The sequence below is a fragment of the Lissotriton helveticus genome, chromosome 9, assembly GCF_964261635.1.
Source record: "Lissotriton helveticus chromosome 9, aLisHel1.1, whole genome shotgun sequence".
Taxonomy (NCBI): Eukaryota; Metazoa; Chordata; class Amphibia; order Caudata; family Salamandridae; genus Lissotriton; species Lissotriton helveticus.
The window spans coordinates 284,209,513-284,230,875 of NC_136070.1; the positions used below are offsets into that span (position 1 = coordinate 284,209,513).

Here is a 21,363-nt window from a genome sequence, read left to right on the forward strand (position 1 = left end):
ATACAAAGGTTAATGACATCAAGGAGACAATCTTTTTTTCCTATGAAAATGTTTTAGGTCCTCTGTAGAATCACAAGGTGAGAGCAAAATGTGTTCTTGCTGCCATAAACTCAGCTGCCTACAGTTGATTTGAACACGCTTCAAACCCACAAAAGGTGGTAGGAGGAATGTTTGCAATTTGTGTAACCACTGGCAATCGGCAGAGTAGAATTTCAACCCATTGTTCCTTTGTCCACCATGCGACCTCAGTTTCGACCAAGCCATATGCAAATCAGTCTTGATCCTGCTCCAATTGGAACAATCCAGCCCAAACTACCAGGCCAGTTGCACTACTGAACTGGAACACAAGGGACCAAAGCCGGTTGTTTTTGCGCTGATTAGGGGTCTTCAGTGAGGAGCAGCTTAGTACTAGCTGCACAGCGAGCACAAACCCACGTCTGGGCATACCCTTGGCCACTTAGGGATGTACATCAAACACACAAAATGTGATGGGAATATTTGTGTCAGCAATCTCTGTGTAACTTTATGATGGATATAATGTTAGATTAAGAAAAAGTATAAATAAACAATTCACATCAACTAAAGAAAAGAATGTAGTAACTCTACCATTAAAAAGTGTATTCGAGAAAAGGAGACAAACTGTGTAAATGGTACATTTTTAACAGAATTTTCAGTTGGGCATCCTTTTTAAATTAGTTTGTTTATTACTTACGTAAACAAAAATGAAGTCTGATTCAAGTGGTCAACAAACACCCAGAAATTGAAAGATTTGTAGTGAAGTGCTCCCAGATCTAGGACACAGCATTCTTGACTGATTGGCGAAACCTGATCTAGCCGCACATAGGTGAAAGGCCCTCCACCCCTGTTCTTGTTCCAAATCTTCGAGACGTTTTTACACTCCTAAATTAAATTATTCTAAAGTAATTAGGATAAAACTCAAAGACACAGGCCCAGGAAATATTTTCACTGTTTGCTACCAGCACACAGAAACTTTCACTCATGGATATGTTTCTTATCTTAAGGTAATTTCGTCCATATAATTTAGTACAACTTTGCAGCTGTTCTATTTAAAGCTTACATATTTGTACTACAGCATAACTGAATGGATCCGTGCAACGAAACAGAGGTTTCTTGACCTGTTTGTCAGAGCATATTTTTATTTTTATTTTACAGAGAAATTCGAAATACAAGGAGTTTGACGTACATCGATCCAAATGCTTTTAAGGATCTCCCCATGTTGAAGTACCTGTAAGTAGAAGTGCTGTGTGTTCATCATGCCAATGTCTCTGTTTATTTAATCTTTGGTGGGCTAGATATGGTCTGGCTGGCCAGCTGTCGGCTGCAGAAACAGGATATCTCTCCATCTTATGCGATGCTTTGTAAAGTGCTTTCTCTCACTCTGGCCAATATCTATTATATTCAAGAACATTAAGAACTGTTAGAACTCTTCAGTATTATACACTTTATACATATGCAGACAACTTGATAAGATCTAATACGGAAGATTTGAGAAATTTAAAAATATCAGCTATGTTGTGTTGGTTACAAAGTCATGTGACGAACCACAGGTCATTGGAGTAGACGTAAATCTTATTTTTTCCGAGTCCAAAGAAATATGGCATGATCCATTTGGCAAACTGATATTCTTTAGCTAGTCCAGTAATTCAATTGTTTGATTGGATTGAACAAGTCTGACACTTCTCTCTGGAAGCAAAAAGACAAGTTTAACACTGCACAAAATATTTGAGAAAATAATGTTCAGCTGCTGAGGTGAATCAAAACAACTGGTACATTACAAGAGCAAAGGACTTGTTCAAAGTGAGACCACTTTACGAGAAGAAAGCAGTTAAGGAGGAAATAATTAAATAATGAAAATGTTTTGGAGAAGGTGTTTAACAAGCAGAAGGTGTGTCTTTCTGTCTGAAGCACTGAATAACAAGAGCCTAGAAATGTAAGACACGTTCAAAGTTCTCCTTTTAGTCTAAGCACCTCGGCAGATGCAAGTTTGATAAAATGTTGAAAGTTTTGGTAAAAGCCTTTGTTCTGAGCCAAAACAACAGCACAATCAAATTGGTGGCAAATAGCATTCAATATGAATGTATGAAAACCGGGACATCTTAAGGATTTCAGGGGCCCTGGGCAAGCATTTTGAGGGGCCCTGTTTAGAACAACTGTGAACGCATGATCCAAATTCAGCTCTTTCAAGCACTCTTTGGCCAGGTCACTGACAGTGCGCAGGTGCATTGGTACAAATTGCAAATGTATTTACATCTAGGGGCCGATTACAATGTCATGCGCAAAGCATCCGACCGACAGTCAGATTCTCCTAGACTGCTTTGGAACCCTTCCTCCCGACTCGGTCAGATTCCAATACACCTGACCGATTATGATGTTCGTGGTCGGATTGTAAATTGCGCGGTCTATATGAGTCGGTTCCGACTGGCTCTCGGAGTATCCGTTTCGGTCAGAACCGCATCGTTTAGCTCTACAGACAGCGTTTCAGAATGATCGATTAAGATGTCAGTTTCCAACAGCCTTTCCGAGTCGGCTTGTCCGACACAAAAAAGGCTGTCGGAAAGTGACTTTGGGGGCCCCTAGCAGGCACCCCTTCATTCTGAGGCCTCCGGTTGGGGGCCAAGGGTGTACCCAAGGGACACCCCTGGGAAACCCTACACTTTGTCGCAGGCACAATGGGGGGGGGGGGCTGTGACAGGGTGCAGGGTTTTCCGCAAACACTCCATTTCCCCATAGTAGACAGTGTTGTCAGGTTGATCACGGGCTCCCATAGAAGTCAATGGGACTCCGACCGAATAGTGTTTGGTCGCATCGTAATCGGTTGGACGGAACCGCTGGTCGCGAGTAGGTCGGTTCCAATTCCGAGAGGGAGTTGGGTGGAAAGTTACCGCACAATATCGTAATCAGCCCCCTAATATTCAAGGATAGTGACGTGTGTTTAATATTATTCCAAATAATATTTGTGACCTCTCCGATTTCTCATATTTTAGGCCCTGTTTTGATCTAAAAGATTATTTTTTAATAGGATGTTGCATGGTGTTGAAAAACATAAACTTTTCTCTGCAAAATGTAACAGACGCTGCTACATCACCCATATTAAAAAATAAATGAAAGCAAACAATATTTAAAACAATCTTTTTAAGAATTATTCAAGGTCATTAGGGCAAGACTTTCTACATAACAGGGCTGACTCTATCTGGGGTTCTCCAAAAAAGGTAAGGGGCCCTGGGCCAGGGCCCACTTAGGCCATGCCTTTAAACGTCTCGGTATGCAAACCCCTATTGTACAGCAAGATTGGTTGCAGGGGTTTTCGCAGCCTTATCTCGTGGAACTAAACTGCCTGGTAATAGAGAGGCTTGTTAGCATTGGGAAATACGTACATGTGTGTTGAATGTACTGCATGTTTTTGTCTTTAAATGCTAGACTAAAATGCCTGATATAGAGAGAGATCATGTGCTGTTTGTTATGATAACCTCAATTTAGTGCTGGCTATCCACTGAACCTTCAATGGAGTGGGCCACATCGTTTTAGGAAGGTAATTTGCTGAGCTGTACTCGGAATGGAATCTTTATCCACTACTAGTGCCTTTTAAGGGGTGTGGTCTTGCCAGATGAATGAGGGGTTGTCTATTATTTGACCAAAATAAGCCCTGATTGGTTTGATTAGTTACACAAAGGCTCTTATAGAGCTGCAATCCACATGATAATATTGAAGAAAATGTTTGACATGTACCGACCATCTATTTGCTGTAGGTAACTAGAGTTTAAATTATCTTATCCAGAAGTGTTGGAACCACCCAAGACAATACCTTTCAAGTTTCCTTGGTAACACACTGCTAAAAGGTATTGCCAGTGCTATTGGAAACTCTTCTAGTGGAAGAAGGGCTAAGTCTAAGTATCTGAAGTGCTTCAAAGCACCATCACCTTTGACCACTTTTACGTTTGCCAGTTAGAGGAAATAATGAAAGTACTCGGTCAGGTAATGGATCAAGCAGGAGGTCTTGCTGGAAGTAGTAGGAAGGTTGAGACATTAGGAATTCCAATCATTTGAATTATATACAACCATCCTCAAGGTCACAGAACTTCTGACCTCCAGAACGTTTCCCTTAAACTTGGTCAGGAGGCATATATCGACCAGCTGGAGAATAGGTAGAGACAAAGTGTAGCTCCAAAAATAGAACTCTTCATTTGAAGACCACACAATAATTAATAATAAAACTCACACAGTAGTGAATACTACACAGGGGAAGGAATTGCTGATTGAAGCAAAATTTACAGTTACGCTCCCACAGTAGATATGTCTTTAACCAGGCAGACTTACCAGTAGAGCTCTCAGAAATAGTCTCTATATGCCCCCTGGCTTGAAGGGCAAGAACTGATAACAGCCTGTGGCTCTGCCGTGAATGAGGAGCAGAGAAAAAGAATAGACTCTCAAACCTTTTGAGGCGAGCTATAGTCCTTGGCAGTCTACCAACATCCCTCAGCAGCCAGTGGTGTATGGGTATGGTAAGGGCAAGGTTACTCGGGGCGTGACATGGGTAGGTACTTTGCAACGGAGGATTAACATTTACCGTAGAGACACAAACTCAGAAGTGTGTAGCCAAGGTAGCTTTAAGACAGGGACATAGCACCTCTGAGCCACTTGTTTCTCAGTCACTCTCAGACGCAGAGCTTACTGCTAAAAAATCTGGGCTGTGATTTAACTTTCTTACATTCGTGGAGCATTCCACCCATACAAAGCCCATGCACTCAAGGATAAACCGCCTTCAGACCAGTTCAGAGTTCCAAACTGCACATATGTCACAGCCATCTAGAATTTGATTTGCTTTGACAGCTAACTAGTCAGTAAGCTGCAAATGTGGGGCAGTCTGTTGGGACCCAGGCGAGGGAGATAAACCAGTTGTGTGCTCATTGTTGAGATCTTTGCATGATCTGCATCTTGCAGATTCGAATCCCTAAAAGGTCAACTCCGTTCTTGTTCCTTCAGAGGTCGATAAAAGGAGTACAAACTTCAATTGGATTATAATTGTTTAAATAGCTTGGGCTACTGGCTGAGGGGGGTGAACCCCTTTTGTAGGCAGCAACCACAATTCTTCTCAAGGTTAAGTCAAAAGCAATCCTTAAATGTGCTTAACCCTCCGGTATCTTGGCTCAGAACAGTCAGGTTTAGTTCAGAAGCAATGTTAAAGTATTTGTGTACCACTCCAAACTAACACAGTGAAAACACTCCACGTAAGGATCCCACAAAAGTTTAGTCAAATAGAGTGATTTTTGATAAATAAAAGAAGACCAAAATGACAACTACCTAATCAGCAGACCCGGAGATATTCAATTTGAAAGATTTAAATAAAAAATAGTGCCAAAAATCACCAACTGTGGATATCTGGTCACCACAAAACCGGGACACAGTCAGAAGTTCAAACCATCCGCAATGGAAAGGTGGCCGGCTACAGGGACTCAGATAGTATGTAAAATCCTGGTTTGCGGAGCGTTGTGAGGATCTGTGGCAAACGTGCGCTGCATATCCAAATTGATGCACCGCTGCCGAGATGCAGCCTAGCTATGGTGGAAAGTCCTGTATAATTGTTGAAGATCCTCTCGGTGAGGGGTTATGTTTTGGAGTCTAGCATTGAGGATGTGTCGTACAGTCAGTGTGATGCATTATTTCTCAGGAGCTGCGAGGCTCTGTTGCGGAGTCCGTTGTCTTCGATGCTGCAATTGACAAGAAATGCAAGGCCCTGCTCCAAGGGTGCATTGTGCAGCGGTGGGTCCGATGAGAGGACAGTCAACGATGTAGGTTTTTGCAATGGTTCTGATCCCTGTACCAGCAACGATCTGTCAGTACTGCTCGGAGTTGCACTGCACAGCAGAGGAGATGCTCTAGTTCTGCTGGATCCAAGAAGGCGGACAAGCACCTTAGGCCCACTTCCAAAGGTCCAGGACTGAAGTGGCATCACTTGACCGGGTACACTCACAGATGTCAGTGTTCATGTGCAGGTGTAGGGTTGTTGGAAACCTGATGTGTCCCTCGAGCTTCAGAACAGGAGGCCAGCCAACTAGCTCTTGGAGTCACTTTGTGGTTCTGGGTTCAAGAGATGCAGGTCAAGTCCATCTCACCCAGGCAAGAGGGCAGTAGGCAGCAGGTCCTTCAGAGCAACAATCGGTCAGAGTGGCAGTCCATTCAGCAGCACAGCAGTCCATCTTCCTGTCAGAGTATCCACAGGTCCAGAAGTGTACGGAGGAGTTGGTATCTTAGGTCCAGTATTTATACCCAGTTGTGCCTTTGAAATGGAGGGGAGAAGCTTCTAGACATTTCACTTTGAAGTCCCCAGGCATCCTGCCTTCCCTGACTTGGCTCCAGACTAACTACAGGGGTTATTTGGTCCTTTGGGAGGAGGCAGGACACAGCCAATTCAAGTGTAAGTAGGGCTAGGCCCAGTTCCATCATCCCATCCAGCCAGTGATGGCCCATCCAGGCACACCTAAGCTCTCTATTTTGTGTGGCTATCTAGAAAGAATACACAAAACCCAACTGTTAGCTACACCCAGTCATGTGACCCAGAGTCAGGCTACAAGCACTAAATGGCTAAGGCAGGAACATGCCAACTTTGTGGAAGTGTTATTATCAAAATTGTAATTTAAAATACAACATCACCAGAATTTTTAATTACAGTTCCAAAGACACCAAACACAAACCTACTCCCATTTGGAAATTACAGCTTATTAAATGTAATAAGGTAACAACACTGTGACCCTATGGGAGAGGTAGGCCTTGCTGTAGCCAAAAACAACTTCAAGAGTTTTTCACTATCAGGACATGTAAAGCTTAAAGTACATGTCTCACCTTTTAAATACACTTCACTCTGCCCTCTGGGCTGTCCAGGGCGTACCCTAGCGGTGGCTTATATGCATTAAAAAGAAAGGCCTGAGACAGGTCTAGAGAGCTACTTAAGTGGGTGGCACATTCAGTGGTGAAAGCCCATCATTAGTATTTAGTTTACAGGCCCGGTCCACCAATTTTACCTCTAATGTTTTCCCTCTGTTTGCGGCAGTGTAAGGTCTATGTGTGCTGCAGCCAAGGCTACTTGTGCCAAGAACCCGACCACGTTGTGTGGGTGTAGCGACAAATATCATTGCAAATATTACTTTTGCTTAGCAAAGTGAAAAGACAGTGCATTTCTACACATACAGCACCACAGGAAGGGTCTAAGGCAGGTTTCCAACATACAACATACATAAAAACTATAAAGTATTCAAAAGCATATTCACCATTGAAAGTCTTTTAATTGTGTAACAATGTGTCCTTTCCTATCACTTGTCAAATGTGAATGCTACATCCCTGAGTGGTGTCTGTGTCATTCAAGATTGTACCATAATGGAATCTGTGAAAATGAAATGTTTTGTCCTATCCTTAGCCAATCGCAGAACATTCCTTGTATGATTTTTATCTTCTGCTGCATATCTTGCATGCCTTTTGCAGCCCTGCCATGTACCACGCATCAGGCAATAGAATAATGCTTTTTAATGTGGTGGTCCGCATCACCGTACTAAATTCAAACTACCAGTTGGTGGTCCCATTGTGCAACATACTTTTGATCATCCGGATATTCTTCTGTTACTGACACTACTGGACCAGTAGGCATAATTGGAACAAATAAACAAATGGCAGCCACATCTAACCACCAGCATACCTCCGTCTTTTTTTCTAAATCACACAGAGAGCATACTGGCTGTTGGATTGCAGAAAATGCTGCTTAAATAAAATACTGGGGTTACATTAGCAAACAATGGAAGTGTTGTAGCGATAGTAAGATAAAAGCCATGCAGCAGTGCAGTTGAAACCCTAATCTCTTTCTGTTCTGGACACTACCGGCTGTCTGAACGGGTAGTTAGTGCCCTGGTAGCAATTCACTACTGGAGGCATTGTGCAGCAAGTACGCGACCGGTATCACTGCAGGAGAGTGACTCCTCTGATGTGCGGGACGTGGTAGCCTGCTGCATGGGGGTGCTCAGTGAGTGAAGTGTCCCAGGGTCCACTGGGGCCTCCCCGACCATCACTTGTTGTGAGTGAGAATGGAAGCAGACATCTAACATCCCACTCACCTCCTGGGCTCAGTACCCCAGAACAATGTAGCTGCCTGCTCATTTCGGTCAACACTGTTGCCGGGAACACTCAGCTGTGGAGCTCCACTTAGTTTGGGGACAATTTGAGGTGCCCATTGTCTGGACCACCTGGGGGAACTGGCAGTCTTTAGAGTGAGCGATTTCCTGATAGCCTCTTATTAAGAGAGCAACAAGGGAGCTCGGGGCTCTTTTCCCACAGGAGGAAGAAACACACACAAGGAAGAGAGCAAGAGGAGCACAGGGAGGGAGAGTTTAAAGGTAGGAGAATCACAGGAAGCAGAAAGCAGCATGAAGCATTTGGGAATTGCAGAGAAAAGCACAAGAGGGACAGAAAGCAACACGGAGAGCTGGAGTGTTTTGCAGATCGAGAAACACACAGAGAGGAAAGCAACATGGAACAGGGAAGCATACGAGAGAAAGATCAAAGCGGAGTGCAGGAGGTAGTGCCTCGGTGACTCAGCTTCAAAAGGTGCTTTTAAATTGTATTAATAGCTCTAGCATGCTGCAGTGGTGCCAGATCGACTACCTCATACCTTGATTTTGCTCGCGACAAAAGTGTCACTCATAGTCATTGAAATGGCGCCCAATTACACTGAAATTAAGACAATGTCACACATAGCAATCTGAAACCTTGGCAGCCATGCTTTTGTTAATAGAGTGTGGCAGATGATGTGTCTTTTTTAAAGTATTCTTGTTAATTGCTGTGCCGGTCATGCCTATGCACGGCTCTATTAACAAAAGGCATGCAGCAAGCCTAAAAGCATGACATGTGCTTTCTCAATTACAAACATATATTAGTCATTCTGAAAGCACACGTCGTGCTTTTAGGCTTGTTGCATGCCTTTTGTTAACAGAGCAAGACAGATTGTGTGCCTTTTTGAAAAATGTAAGGTCAATTTCAGTGCCCAATATGCCTATACACGGTGCTGCATTTAACATGAAAACTTTCAAAAAGGTATGCAATCGACTGCGCACTATTAACAAAAGGCATGCAGCAAAACTAAAATATGACATGTGCATTCACTATCACTAATATTGATGAGTAATTCTGAAAACACACGTCATGCTTCTGGACTTGCTGCGTGCCTTTTCTTAATAGATCACGGCTGCGGGGCAGATTGTCTGCTTTTTTGAAGTATTCATATTAATTTCAGCACCCATCATGCTTCTACACGGCGCTGTGATTAGCATGAATACTCTTCTTTTGCGGGATGTGCTGTGGGTCTGCATGCTACAAACAAGACACTGCACTCTCGGAGTGCCATAGCTGCGCACACACCTTACAGGTGACAGTGCTGGGCACCTGTAGTACCTCTTTACTAGCAACTTACAAGTAAATTAAAGATGTAATTTGGGGATTAATTATTGTCACCATGTTTTCAGGAGGGAGCTCATGCACTGCAGCACTAGATATCAGTGGTAAAGTGTACAGAGTCCTAAGGCCACCATAAATGAGATCAGCAAAAATGGGGGAGGAAGGCAACATGTTTCTGGGAAGATTGCCCTAAGGTTTACAGGTCTGACATGTGTACTCCTCAGCTTAAATGGGGGAGAACTACCCAACCTCTTGGTAGTTCTCATCCCTAAAGTGGAAGAACCTGGATAGATCATCAGCTTTGGCAACGTCTGACCTAGGACGGTGTTCCACTGTAAAGTCCATTCCATGGAGGGAGATGGACCACCTCAACAGTTTGAGATTTCACCCCACATTTGCCTGAGCCATCTGAGGGGTCTGTGGTCTGTCTGAACCCAGAAGTGAGTCCCAAACAGGTATGGTCTGAGCTTCTTCAGCACGCAGACCACAGCAAAAGCCTCCCTTTCAATTGTACTCCACCTCTCTTCCTAGAGACATACCCTCTTGCTAATGAAGGCTACTGGTTGTTCTGTTCCCTTTTCGTTCAACTGTGCTAAGACAGCCCCTATGCCATCCTCTGAGGCATCTGCTTGTACTATGAACTCTTTAGAGAAGTCAGGAGCCTTGAGTACGGGTGCTGTACACATGGCCTCCTTGAGGGTGTAAAACATGCTTTCTGGTAGACAACTGCCCAGGTCACTTTTCTGGGCTGATTCTTTGAGGTAAGCTCTGTTAAGGGGGCAACAATGGTGCTATATACCTTAACTAGCCTCATGTAGTATCCTGTAAGGCACCAGGAAGGCCATCACCTTAGTTAGTGGTTTGCCAGGCCAGGATAGACTCAATATTGGCCTAGAGGGGCTCCACAATGCCCAACCCAACATGTGGCCGAGATACACCACAGAACCCTGTCCAATCAGGAACTTACTGGCCTTGATAGCCAGGTCTGCCTATTGCAGGGCCTGAAGAACCTCCTGTAGGGCTTGCAAGGGTTCCTCCCAGCCAGAGCTGAAGACAGCTATGTTGTCCAGGTAAGTGGCCTGGAATTTCTCCTTTCCAGCCAAGACTCTTTTGATCAACCTCTGAAAGGTGGCAGCAGCATTCTTTAACCGCATGCGTGCGGGCGGAATTCCGCTCGTACGCGGAGTTTTGCGAAAGCGCATGTTACGTGACGAGCTGGGCTCGTCATCAGCGTAGCAGGAGGCTACCTCATGACGAGCCCAGCTCGTCATCAGCGTGGAAGGGGTTAAGCCGAAGGTCATCACCCAAAACTGGAAGTGGCCTTCTAGTGCTGAGAATGCAGATCTCTCTTTCGCTCCCTCAGACAAATCAATCTTTACCCTGATGCAAGATCAAAAGTAGTCAGGAACTTGTCAACGCTGAGCCAGTCTATGAGGTAATCAGGTCAGGGGAAGGGCTGTGCATCAGTCTTCATGACGGAATTGAGTCCCCAGTAGTCCACACACAACCTAAGTTCTGGAGTGGTTCCCGGTGGGTGAAGGAGAACAGAGAGGAAAGCTGCCCCAGCAGCTGGCAACAGTGACTGGGGTTAGAGCAGGGGAAAGGCTGACACCCTCTACTGACCCATCATGCTCTTGAGCAGACAGGAGATCAGGGAGAGGCTCGCTCTCCTCTTCCACTCCTTCATTTGTCACCAGGAGCATGCTCTCATATTGTGGTTTGAAGAGGTTCACGTGGGGCACCCTTAAGGGGCTGCTAGGGGTCTTGAGATCCACCAGGTAGATGGACTCCCCCTTCTGCTTATTCACCTAGTATTGGCCTGTCCAGTGAACATGGAGAGCTCTGGACTCCACAGGCTCCATAACCATCACCTTCTGGCCAGGTTGAAACTCTATCAGGGTGGCCTGCTGGCTATTCCAGACCTTCATAGCTTCTTGACAGGCCTTAAGATTGTTTTCCCCCTTTTTTCCAGAAGCAATGCTTCCGGTTGCGGAGGGCCAGCATGTAGCTGACCACATCCTGAGGGGGTTTCCTAGGAGCTTGCTCCCACCCCTCTCGCATGAGGCAAAGTGGTTCCCCAACAGGGTGACCATAGAGGAATGCCAAGGGACTAATCCCAACCCCATTCTGTGGCATCTCCCTGTAGGCAAACAGAAGGCATGGCAAAAGGACGTCCCACTTATGCCTCATGGGCTCAGGTGGGCCCAATATCATGCCTTTGGGGGTCTTGTTGAATCTTTCCACAAGCCCGTTAGTTTAGAGGTGATAGGGTGAGTAGAACTTATAAGTCACTCTACACCAGGGGTACTCAAAGTACGGCCCGCGGGCCAGTAGCGGCCGGCAAGCCTTCAGTGGCGGCCCGCGGAACTTTAGACATCGCACCTGTGTGTGTTTTTTTTTATCTTCAGAAAACACCTCGGGGAGCAGCAGTGCGAGTCAGAGACACTGCTCTGTGGGGGCCCGGGCGATTCCAGCCACAGTCAAGAGTGGAGCTGCAGGGGCGCTAAGAGGTGAACAAAGCCTCATTAACAAACAAATGGTCGTTTAAAGACCTGTTAAGTACTGGGGTGCCCGGGAGGCTGTGTCAGCCAGGCTGACGCACAGGGGAGAGGGGGTGGGAGGGGGGAGGACAGCAGGAACTGAGAGCGTGGTGAGGTGGGAGGGCAGAGCAGGGAGTGAGAGCCAGGTGAGGAAGGTGGAGGGCAGAGCAGGAACTGAGAGCCGGGTGAGGTGGGAGGGCAGAGCAGGGAGTGAGAGCCGGGTGAGGGAGGTGGAGGGCAGAGCAGGAACTGAGAGCCGGGTGAGGTGGGAGGGCAGAGCAGGGAGTTAGAGCCGGGTGAGGGAGGTGGAGGGCAGAGCAGGGTGTGAGAGCAGGGTGAGGGAGGTGGAGGGCAGAGCAGGGAGTGAGAGCCCGGGTGAGGGAGGTGGAGGGCAACAGGGAGTGAGAGCCTGGGTGAGGGAGGTGGAGGGCAGAGCAGGAACTGAGAGCCGGGTGAGGTGGGAGGGCAGAGCAGGGAGTGAGAGCCGGGTGAGAGAGGTGGAGGGCAGCAGGGAGTGAGAGCCCGGGTGAGGGAGGTGGATGGCAGAGCAGGGAGTGAGAGCCCGGTTGAGGGAGGTGGAGGGCAGAGCAGGGAGTGAGAGCCCGGGTGAGGGAGGTGGAGGGCAGAGCAGGGAGTGAAAGCCCGGATGAGGGAGGTGGAGGGCAGAGCAGGGAGTGAGAGCCCTGTGAGGTGGGAGGGCAGAGCACGGTGTGAGAGCCCGGGTGAGTGAGGTGGAGGGCAGCAGGGTGTGAGAGCCGGGTGAGGTGACAGAGGGCAGCAGGGAGTTAGAGCTGGGTGAGGTGGGAGGGCAGCAGGGAATGAGAGCCGGGTGAGGTGACAGAGGGCAGCAGGGAGTGAGAGCTGGGTGAGGTGAGACAGATAGAGCTAGAGACAGATAAAGACATATAGAGACAGATAGAGGCAGAGACAGATAGAGACCGGGACAGACTGAGCTAGATAGGGTCAGAGACAGGGACAGCCAGAGACAGATAGAGCCAGAGACAGACAGTGATAGAGACAGACAGCCATAGAGACAGACAGCGATAGAGACAGACAGCGATAGAGACAGCGATTGAGACAGACAGAGAGAGAGACAGACAGAGAGAGAGAGAGACAGAGAGAGACAGAGGGAGAGAGGGAGACAGACATAGGAAGGGATGGAGACAGACTGAGAGAGACAGACAGAGGGAGACAGACAGAGGGAGACAGACAGACGGAGAGAGGGAGACAGACAGAGGGAGGGAGACAAAGGGAGGGAGACAGACAGACAGAGGGAGGGAGACAGACAGGCGGAAATAGACAGAGGGAGGGATACAGACAGAGGGAGACAGACAGACAGAGGGAGGGATGGAGACAGACAGAGGGAGACAGACAGAGGGAGGGAGGCAGAGGGAGACAGACAGAGGGAGACAGAGGGAGAGAGGGAGACAGACAGAGGGAGGGAGACAGACAGAGGGAGGGAGACAGACAGACAGAGGGTGGGAGACAGAAAGACAGAGGTAGACGGAGGGAGGGAGACAGACAGAGGGAAGGAGGGAGGGAGACAGGGTGGGAGGGAGGGAGACAGAGGAAGGGAGGGAGACAGAGGGAGGGAGGGAGGGAGACAGAGGGAGGAAGACAGAGGGAGGGAGGGAGACAGGGAGGCAGAGGGATAGAGGGAGACAGACAGAGGGAGATAGACAGAGGGAGGGAGACAGAGGGAGAGAGGGAGGGAGACAGAGGGAGACAGAGACAGACAGACAGACAGACAGAGGGAGGGAGACAGACAGAGGGAGGGAGACAGACAGAGGGAGGGATACAGACAGAGGGAGGGAGACAGACAGAGGGAGGGAGGGAGGGAGACAGACAGAGGGAGGTAGACAGAAAGACAGAGTGAGACAGACAGAGGAAGGGAGACAGAGGGAGGGAGGGAGACAGACAGAGGGAGGAAGGGAGACAGAGGGAGGGAGGGAAACAGAGGGAGGGAGGGAGGGAGACTGAGGGAGTGATGAAGACAGACAGAGGGAGGGAGGGAGACAGACAGAGGGAGGGAGACAGAGGGAGAGAGGGAGGGAGACAGACAGAGGGAGACTGAGACAGACAGACAAACAGAGAAAGACAGACAGAGGGAGGGAGACAGACAGACAGAGGGAGGGAGACAGAAAGACAGAGGGAGACAGACAGAGGGAGGGAGACAGACAGAGGGAGAGAGGGAGACAGACAGAGGGAGATAGACAAAGACAGAGTGAGACAGAGGGAGGGAGGGAGACAGACAGAGGGAGGGGGGGAGGCAGACAGAGGGAGAAAGGGAGACAGAGGGAGGAAGGGAGGGAGACAGAGGGAGGGAGGGATACAGACAGAGGGCAGACGGAGGGAGACAGAGGGAGATGGACAGTGGGACACAGATAGAGGGAGACAGATGGAGGGAGACGGAGAGAGGGAAGGAAAGAGAGGGAGGGAGACAGAGAGAGAAAGAGAGGTAAGACTGAGAGAGACAGAGCCAGAGAAACAGAGGGAAACAGAGAGAGAGGGGAAGAGGGAGCGAGAGAGAGAGATAGAAGGAGGGAGACAGAGGGAGGGAGAGTTAGGGAGAGAGAGAGAGAGAGAGAGAAAGAGAGATGTGTGTGTATGCTGGTCTGTTGGCTCAGTGGATGAACGCGTCAGCTGCAGGGGCCTGTGCTCAACTTCATGGTCACAGTTTCTTTCTTTCTAGCCCCTTCCCCCTCCCCCACTGACCCCGCCTCCACCGGTGCGGCCCTCGGCCACAAACCACACTGTAAATTTGGCCCCCGAGAGAAAGTTTGTGAGTACCCATGCTCTACACCCTTCCCACATGGACTTCATCTATGCTGACATGAAGTTAATGCCTTGGTCACTACTTCTTTGGAGAACCCCACATGGTAAACATCCCTATCATGGCTCTGGCCACTGCAGGTGAAGTCACCAAACTCAGAGGGGTAGCCTCTGGGTAGTGTGTCGCATGGTCCACCAAGACCAGGATAAATCTGTTGCCTAAAGCTGGCTTGGGGTCCAAGCGACCAACAATTTTGATGCCCTCTCAAAGGGAGTGCCAATGGCAGGTAATAGGGTCAGGCAAACCCTGAGCTTTTTTCCTAACTTCCCACTGGCCTGGCAGGTGGGACAGGACCTACGGAAAGCATTGAAGGCTGTCTACATTTGGTGCCAATGGAAGTGGGCAACAAGCCTGGTGAAGGTCTTGTCTTGCCCCAGATGTCCTGCCAGTGAAATATTGTGAGCGGGCACCAGTAGGATAGCCCTGTAACACTAAGGGACCACCAGCACAAAAGCTGGCTCTGGTCCAGGAAACTTAAGGAGATTATTCGCCTAGTAGATAAGGTGATCTCCAGAGGTATCACTTGCTGCCTGAGCCTCAGCTTGCCACCTCAAGTCCACTAGAGTGGGGCACTTTTTCTGCACCCTGCAGAATTCCTCCCCTGTGGACTGACCCTTAACTTGCCATCCAGAAAGCTCAGGCAGGTCAGCTAAGGTGGCGACGCCTCCCCCCCCCCCCCCCCCCGCTTGGAACAGGAGCATCCTCCTCAGGTGCACTATCAACTTGGACTGCTGAAACCTCAGAGGCTGGTTTCTCACACCCATTGCCCCATCTCTCCTTGGCAGCTGCTTGGGCCATTGTTCCAGGCTCCAGTCACCCTTGACTCCCTTTCTGGGTAGCTAGGGGCTGTGTGGTCATACAGACCCATTTCGGCAATCCCAACATCTCCAAGTATGACTTGAGTATTTACCTCATTCCAAATAGGTTGCTCCAGGTCGTTGCCCAACAGACAATCTAGAGGCTCAGGTTCAGAAGTCTTGCTGTCCACAAGGTGCTGGTGGAGCTCTGTAAAACATATTTTGAGCATCAAGTTGTACAGCCCATTCTAATCGTTAACTATGCCGCCCCTCAGCCATTCAGTGCCCTGTTAGAGTAGTCCAGAAATCTACCCATGACTGATTTGGGAGCTTGTGGTTGTCCCTGAACCTCTGGCGAAACGTTACAGGGGTCAGTACAAATTTGGCTTGCAGGATGGTCATCATGGTGTTGTACCTAGTTTGGTCCTCTACTTTTTTTCTAAATTGTTCTTATTACAATTTTTAACATAAACAATCACCATCATATCCACAGTAAATATCTTGTAAGTCAAGAGGCAATATCAATCGATAGACAGCAATTCAACATTCAACAGTCATGCAAGGGTACAGTAAAAGGAGAATGAAATGTACATCACAGTCAGCTGGGAAGTACATCATAGATCGCAATTGTTTTAGTGCATTTAAAGCATGAGCAGATCGGAACACAAAAAGTTGATGAAGGCAAGTAGCACAGGCTGTGCTAATAAACTAGGTCCTGGACAGTTAGGAGGTGTACTTTAATAATAGTGCAGCCTGGAATGGGGTGATACCGTGCTAGCAATATGTTACCTCAGGGTGGAGCAGCAGGTAAGAACGAAGGGGTTTTCAAATAGTTTTAGGCCTGTAGGAGGGGTGCATCAGTGTTGCATAGATATCGCTGGTGGTATCACAATACATTAGATCTCTCATCCGGGCCTTGACTGCTGGTGCAGTAGTGTCACTCCAATGTAAAGCAATCTATCTCTTTGCCAACAACAGGGCAATGACAGCGACACACCACGTCCCAGGGCTCAGCGGCTGAATATAGACTAGCAGCGCCAATAATGGGGAGGGAGCAAGCTCAAATTCAAGAATTAGTGCTAGATGACAGAAAACCGTTTCCCAGAAAGACAAGACCGGGGTAGTCCCACGCTAAATGAATAAAGTCAGCCTGATCAGCCACATATTTAGGGCAATTATGGGACCCGGTGGGATCCATTTGAGCAAGAAGAGTAGGGGTGATATACGCTCTGTGGAAGTACTTAAAATAAAGGAGTTTGTATCAGTAATTGTTCGATATATAACGGGTCTGCTCACAACAACAAAAAAACATGTTTTGTCAGACAAGGGTTGGCCCAAATCTCTTTCGCACGCCGCCCTAGTCTTACCCCCCACCTCTGGACGCAGCGTAAGGGCCAAATGGTATAAATGGGAAACAAGATCAGTATTGTCAGGTGAGACAATGACTGTAGAGAGCAGCAGGAATTCTTTTGGTTCTATTGTAGAACACTGTAGCACAGCGTCTACGGAAGCTTGTGCACTGCGTAGAAGAAATCTGTCTAAGGGGGACACATCAAGTCCGCGGTCAAGTCAGATACGAATCACAACTGTGTCTCATGAAATCGATCCCCTACAGTTTGAAGACCACATTGAGTCGAGGTTTGTTTTGTCAAGGTTGCAGTAGTCGAAGATAGCTAAGGAAGAAAATAGTGATGAAGTCTCTCCCATGCCCAGTACGTGGCATACAACGTGTGTATCTCAGTATGTGTCCTAGTGAGTCCAAAAGGAAGAATGGTGGCAGGCGAGCATGTGACCATTCGGCTTTCAAATATTGTAGATGCACGTCCGGGTGGTACCAAAAATGAGTGTAATGTATTTGCACTAATAGATAATATAAATAAAAATCTGTTACCTCAAAGCCCCCACGTACGAAGGGCATTGTGAGGGTTTGCCATTCTACACAGGGCTGTTTGTTGGCCCAGATAAGTCAGTAGACTCCGATGTGACATGAAGACTTTAGTCGTAAGGGGGATGGGAATATTGAGAAAAAGATATGAAAAATGGGGCAAAACAACAATTTTTAATGAAAGCTATCCCACCAGCAAGCGACAGTGGGACCTTAATCCACCGATCTATCTGGGCAGATAGTCGGTCTATTGCTGGGCCATAATTCAGGCGGCTGACTTCAGAAGAGGGGCGATGTAATATGACATCAAGATATCCGGGGGGGGTTGTCACAGCACTGCAGTGGAAAGTCGGATGTGAATGGAAGTGTGGCATCTGTTATAGGAAATAATTCAGACTTGGAACAGTTTATTACTAGGTCAGAGAAGACCCCAACTCTTACCACTTCTCATAGAGGCAGGGAAAGATTGGTCTTTGGTTCACAAACAAACAAAAGAACTTTGTCCGCATAAAGGAAAGCCAGGAGAGGTCCTTGGTCGAACTGAAGACCACGATGGAGGTGGCTCTCCTGGAGATGTCGCACCAGTGGGTCCATAGCAATTATAAATAGAAGGGTTGAGAGTGGGCAGCCCTGTCTGGTGCCCTCGACAGAGTGAACTGATCTAAAATGTCACCATTTATACGGAGCCGGGCCACGGGATTGGCATACAGGAGATTGCAAAAACCGTGAGGCAATCCTAGCCTATTAAGCGCTTTATATAAAAAAGACCATTCTAGAGAGTTGAATGCTTTTTCAGCATCCATTAGTAAGCCGGCAACAGGAAGAGAAAGCACAATTTGATTGAGTACTGCAAATATTGTACACAGATTGAAAGATGTGGCCCTGTCCAGGACAAATCCAGACTGGAGAGGAGAGATTATCTGGTCTATTAAAAATGAGACGCGGGTTGCAAGTACCTTAGCCAGAATTATGCAGTCTTAATTAAGAAGGGATAGGGTCCTATAGGAGGCACATCTAGTAGGTGGTTTGAAAGGTTTAAGAAGCAGAGAGATAATGGCTTTCCGCATTGTAGGAGCAAGTGTTCCCGAATCAAGAGCTTCCGCATAAACCTCCAAGAGGTGGGATACCAACAAAGTCTTATAAAAGGCACCTAGGAGCCCGTCTTTGCTGGGTGCATGTGATCCATTGAGAATCGTCAATTGCCTGTGATACTTAGTCTACATTTATGGACGAGTCCACAAATTGGTGCTGGCCTTGATCAATCCAGACCATTGCTATTTATTCCAGATATTCGGAAAGGGCTGCGTCTACTGGAGGAGAACACGTTGTATACAAATGAGAGTAATAGGAAAAAAAGGTAGACGAAACTCTGCGCTGAGTTTATGTGCATACCATCATCTAATTGCAGCTGAGTGAAATAAGAAGACTGGTGTCGGGGTTAAGAATTCTGGCCAAGGTCCGCCTCTGTCGCTATCCCTCCCCATATATCTGAGCCCGAGCATATTTCCCCAGGTAAGTAGCCTCAAGGGCTGTCAGTTCCTGAAACTCTTCAAGGAGTCATGCCTGTTGATGCAAAAGACGCCAGTATCAAGATCTTTCAGTGCTCTTTTGGTCACGACGAGACCACGTCGGATAGTGCGAAGAATCCTGCCTGTTTGGTAATGCAAATGCCACGGATATAAATTTTAAAGGCTTTGCATAACGTAGCGTATTGGGACACCGAGCCTGCATTAAGTTGAAAATATTCAACCATAGTTAATCTTTTAAATAACTGTATCAAGAAGAGCATCAGCAGGGAAACGCCAGAACCGGTGTAGTTGTGTGATGTAGGGAATCGTGATTGATAGTAGCACCGGGGAATGGTCAGATAAGGTGCGAGGCAGATACTCTGCCGAGAGTGTGTATAATAACAGATCGTGGATCAGGTACCAATGTTCTATACAGGACCACATGCCGTGTGGTACAGAAAAGAAAGAGAAGCCGCGACCAGCTGGGTGGAAATGTCGCCAAGCATCTGACACTAAGTGGGCTGTTAATAGGTCCATGAGTTCCTGTCTGGAATGTAATTTAGTGATATGTCCCGACCCTGTAGTATCCAGCGTAGGTTGAGGCGTGAGATTAAAATATCCACCAAATATAATGGAGTCAATGGTAGACTTGGAAATTTATGTGGAGAAACCTGAGAAAAAGCCCTGCACATCTACATTGAGGGCATATACATTTATCAACATTATCTGTTTTGTACCAAGGGTTCCTGCCACCACCAGATAACGCTCCTCCGGGTCTTTAACCATTGTATGCTTCTGGAATGGTAGGGCTTTGTTGACTAAAATGCAGACCCCGCAAGAATAGGTGCTATAACTGGCAAAAAATCGATTAGAACCCCAAGTAGAGACACAATGATTGTCAGCTGTGGGAGTGTAATGTGTCTCTTGTAAAAAAGCAGCATATACTTAATTGTGGGCAAGGGAAGATAGCACGTGCCTACGTTTACGGGGATTGGCCAGGCCTCTAACATTCCAGGGCATGCATTTCAACTCTAGTGCCTCCAAGTTACCACCCACCTGTGTGGAAGTAGTTCTAGTCATATGTGTGGAGAGATGCCAATGTGTACAGTCGAAATATACCAGCCAGAAAAATATTCTTCTTGCATGAAACCACCAATTATCATATAACATAACCAAACTCCCAACCCTCCTCCCCCTACCCACATGGGATATCCACCCAACCTGTATCCAGTAAAACCCATTGTTCCCTACAACAGAATAGGAGATTTTCTCTGGGGGAGGCAACGCTCAGGGGGAGGACGCTGAGAGTAATATTGTGAAAGCAACAAAACATTTGCAGCTAATAACGGAGATAGAAGGCACAGTTATATAGAGGGATACTGCATCAGCGCTTCAAATAAGCGACAACAAGCTTGAGAACAATGGGGCAGACTACAAAAGAATCAAGTGTAGTATAGTGCACAGAGTGTAAACCTGGGGGCAATATCTCCACTCCCTTGGATAGGAGTTCGGTGGTGGTTTGTGATGTTTCCAGAGGGTCGCAGCAACTGCAGGGGAGTCAAAAAGGTGGACTATACAGTTAAGCTGGAGAGGCAAGCGTGCTGGGTAAAGCATAGCATATTGAACATTTGCATCTCTCAAGGTCCGATTTATATCTTGGAACTTGCGTCTGGCCTCCTGGACCAGCGGAGTGAAGTCAGGAGAGAAGGATAGAGACATGCCCTAATAGTGCATGTCACCTTTGTTCCTGGCCATACGTAGGGCAACATCTCGGTTGTTATAGTTCAGCAAACTGGCTATTATGAGTTGCGGTGGGCCCCGGGGGCCGATCTGGCGGCGAGTGTCCTGTGGGCCCGTTCAGTTGCAAATGTGGTAGTGGAAGAGTCTCTACTGAAAAGTTCCACCAGAAGGCGTTCCACATATGCTTTAATGGGCCCAGTGTTGGTGGATTCGGCCACTCCAGCAATTCTTACATTATTGCGCCATGACCTAGCCTCCAAATCTTCTGCTTTGCTTGCTGTATTCTTGAGAAGTTGTTCCATTCATTCTAGTCACTTAGCAACAGTCGACTGCGAATCCTCCACTTCTGAAATGCGGTGTTCAGCCACGTCGATGCGAGTCTCGTGTTTTTCATTCCAGCCATTCATGTGTCCAAACGGACAGCCAGAGTGTCGAAACAAGTGTCTATGGCCCAAAACCCAGCACCCAATTCAGCCCTAATTGCCGCTGTGCCATCCACTGGGGGCTGGTCGGGATCCAGATGGTCCAGAGAACCAGAGGCGTCCCCCTCGGAGGGGTCATCTCCACCATCACACCTAGGTGTTCTGGTGCTCTCAAAGGTGAGCTG

The 21,363-nt window shown here is 47.5% G+C and overlaps 1 protein-coding gene across 1 annotated transcript in view; it reads left to right on the top strand.

Annotated features, from left to right (window-relative positions):
• The window catches only part of TSHR (thyroid stimulating hormone receptor), a 384,579-nt gene that overhangs the window by 178,214 nt on the left and 185,002 nt on the right, over nt 1-21,363 (top strand). The window contains exon 3 of the mRNA XM_078662049.1: nt 1,174-1,248. Within this exon, the coding sequence (XP_078518175.1) occupies nt 1,174-1,248 (75 nt within the window). The remainder of the gene's footprint in view (nt 1-1,173; nt 1,249-21,363) is intronic.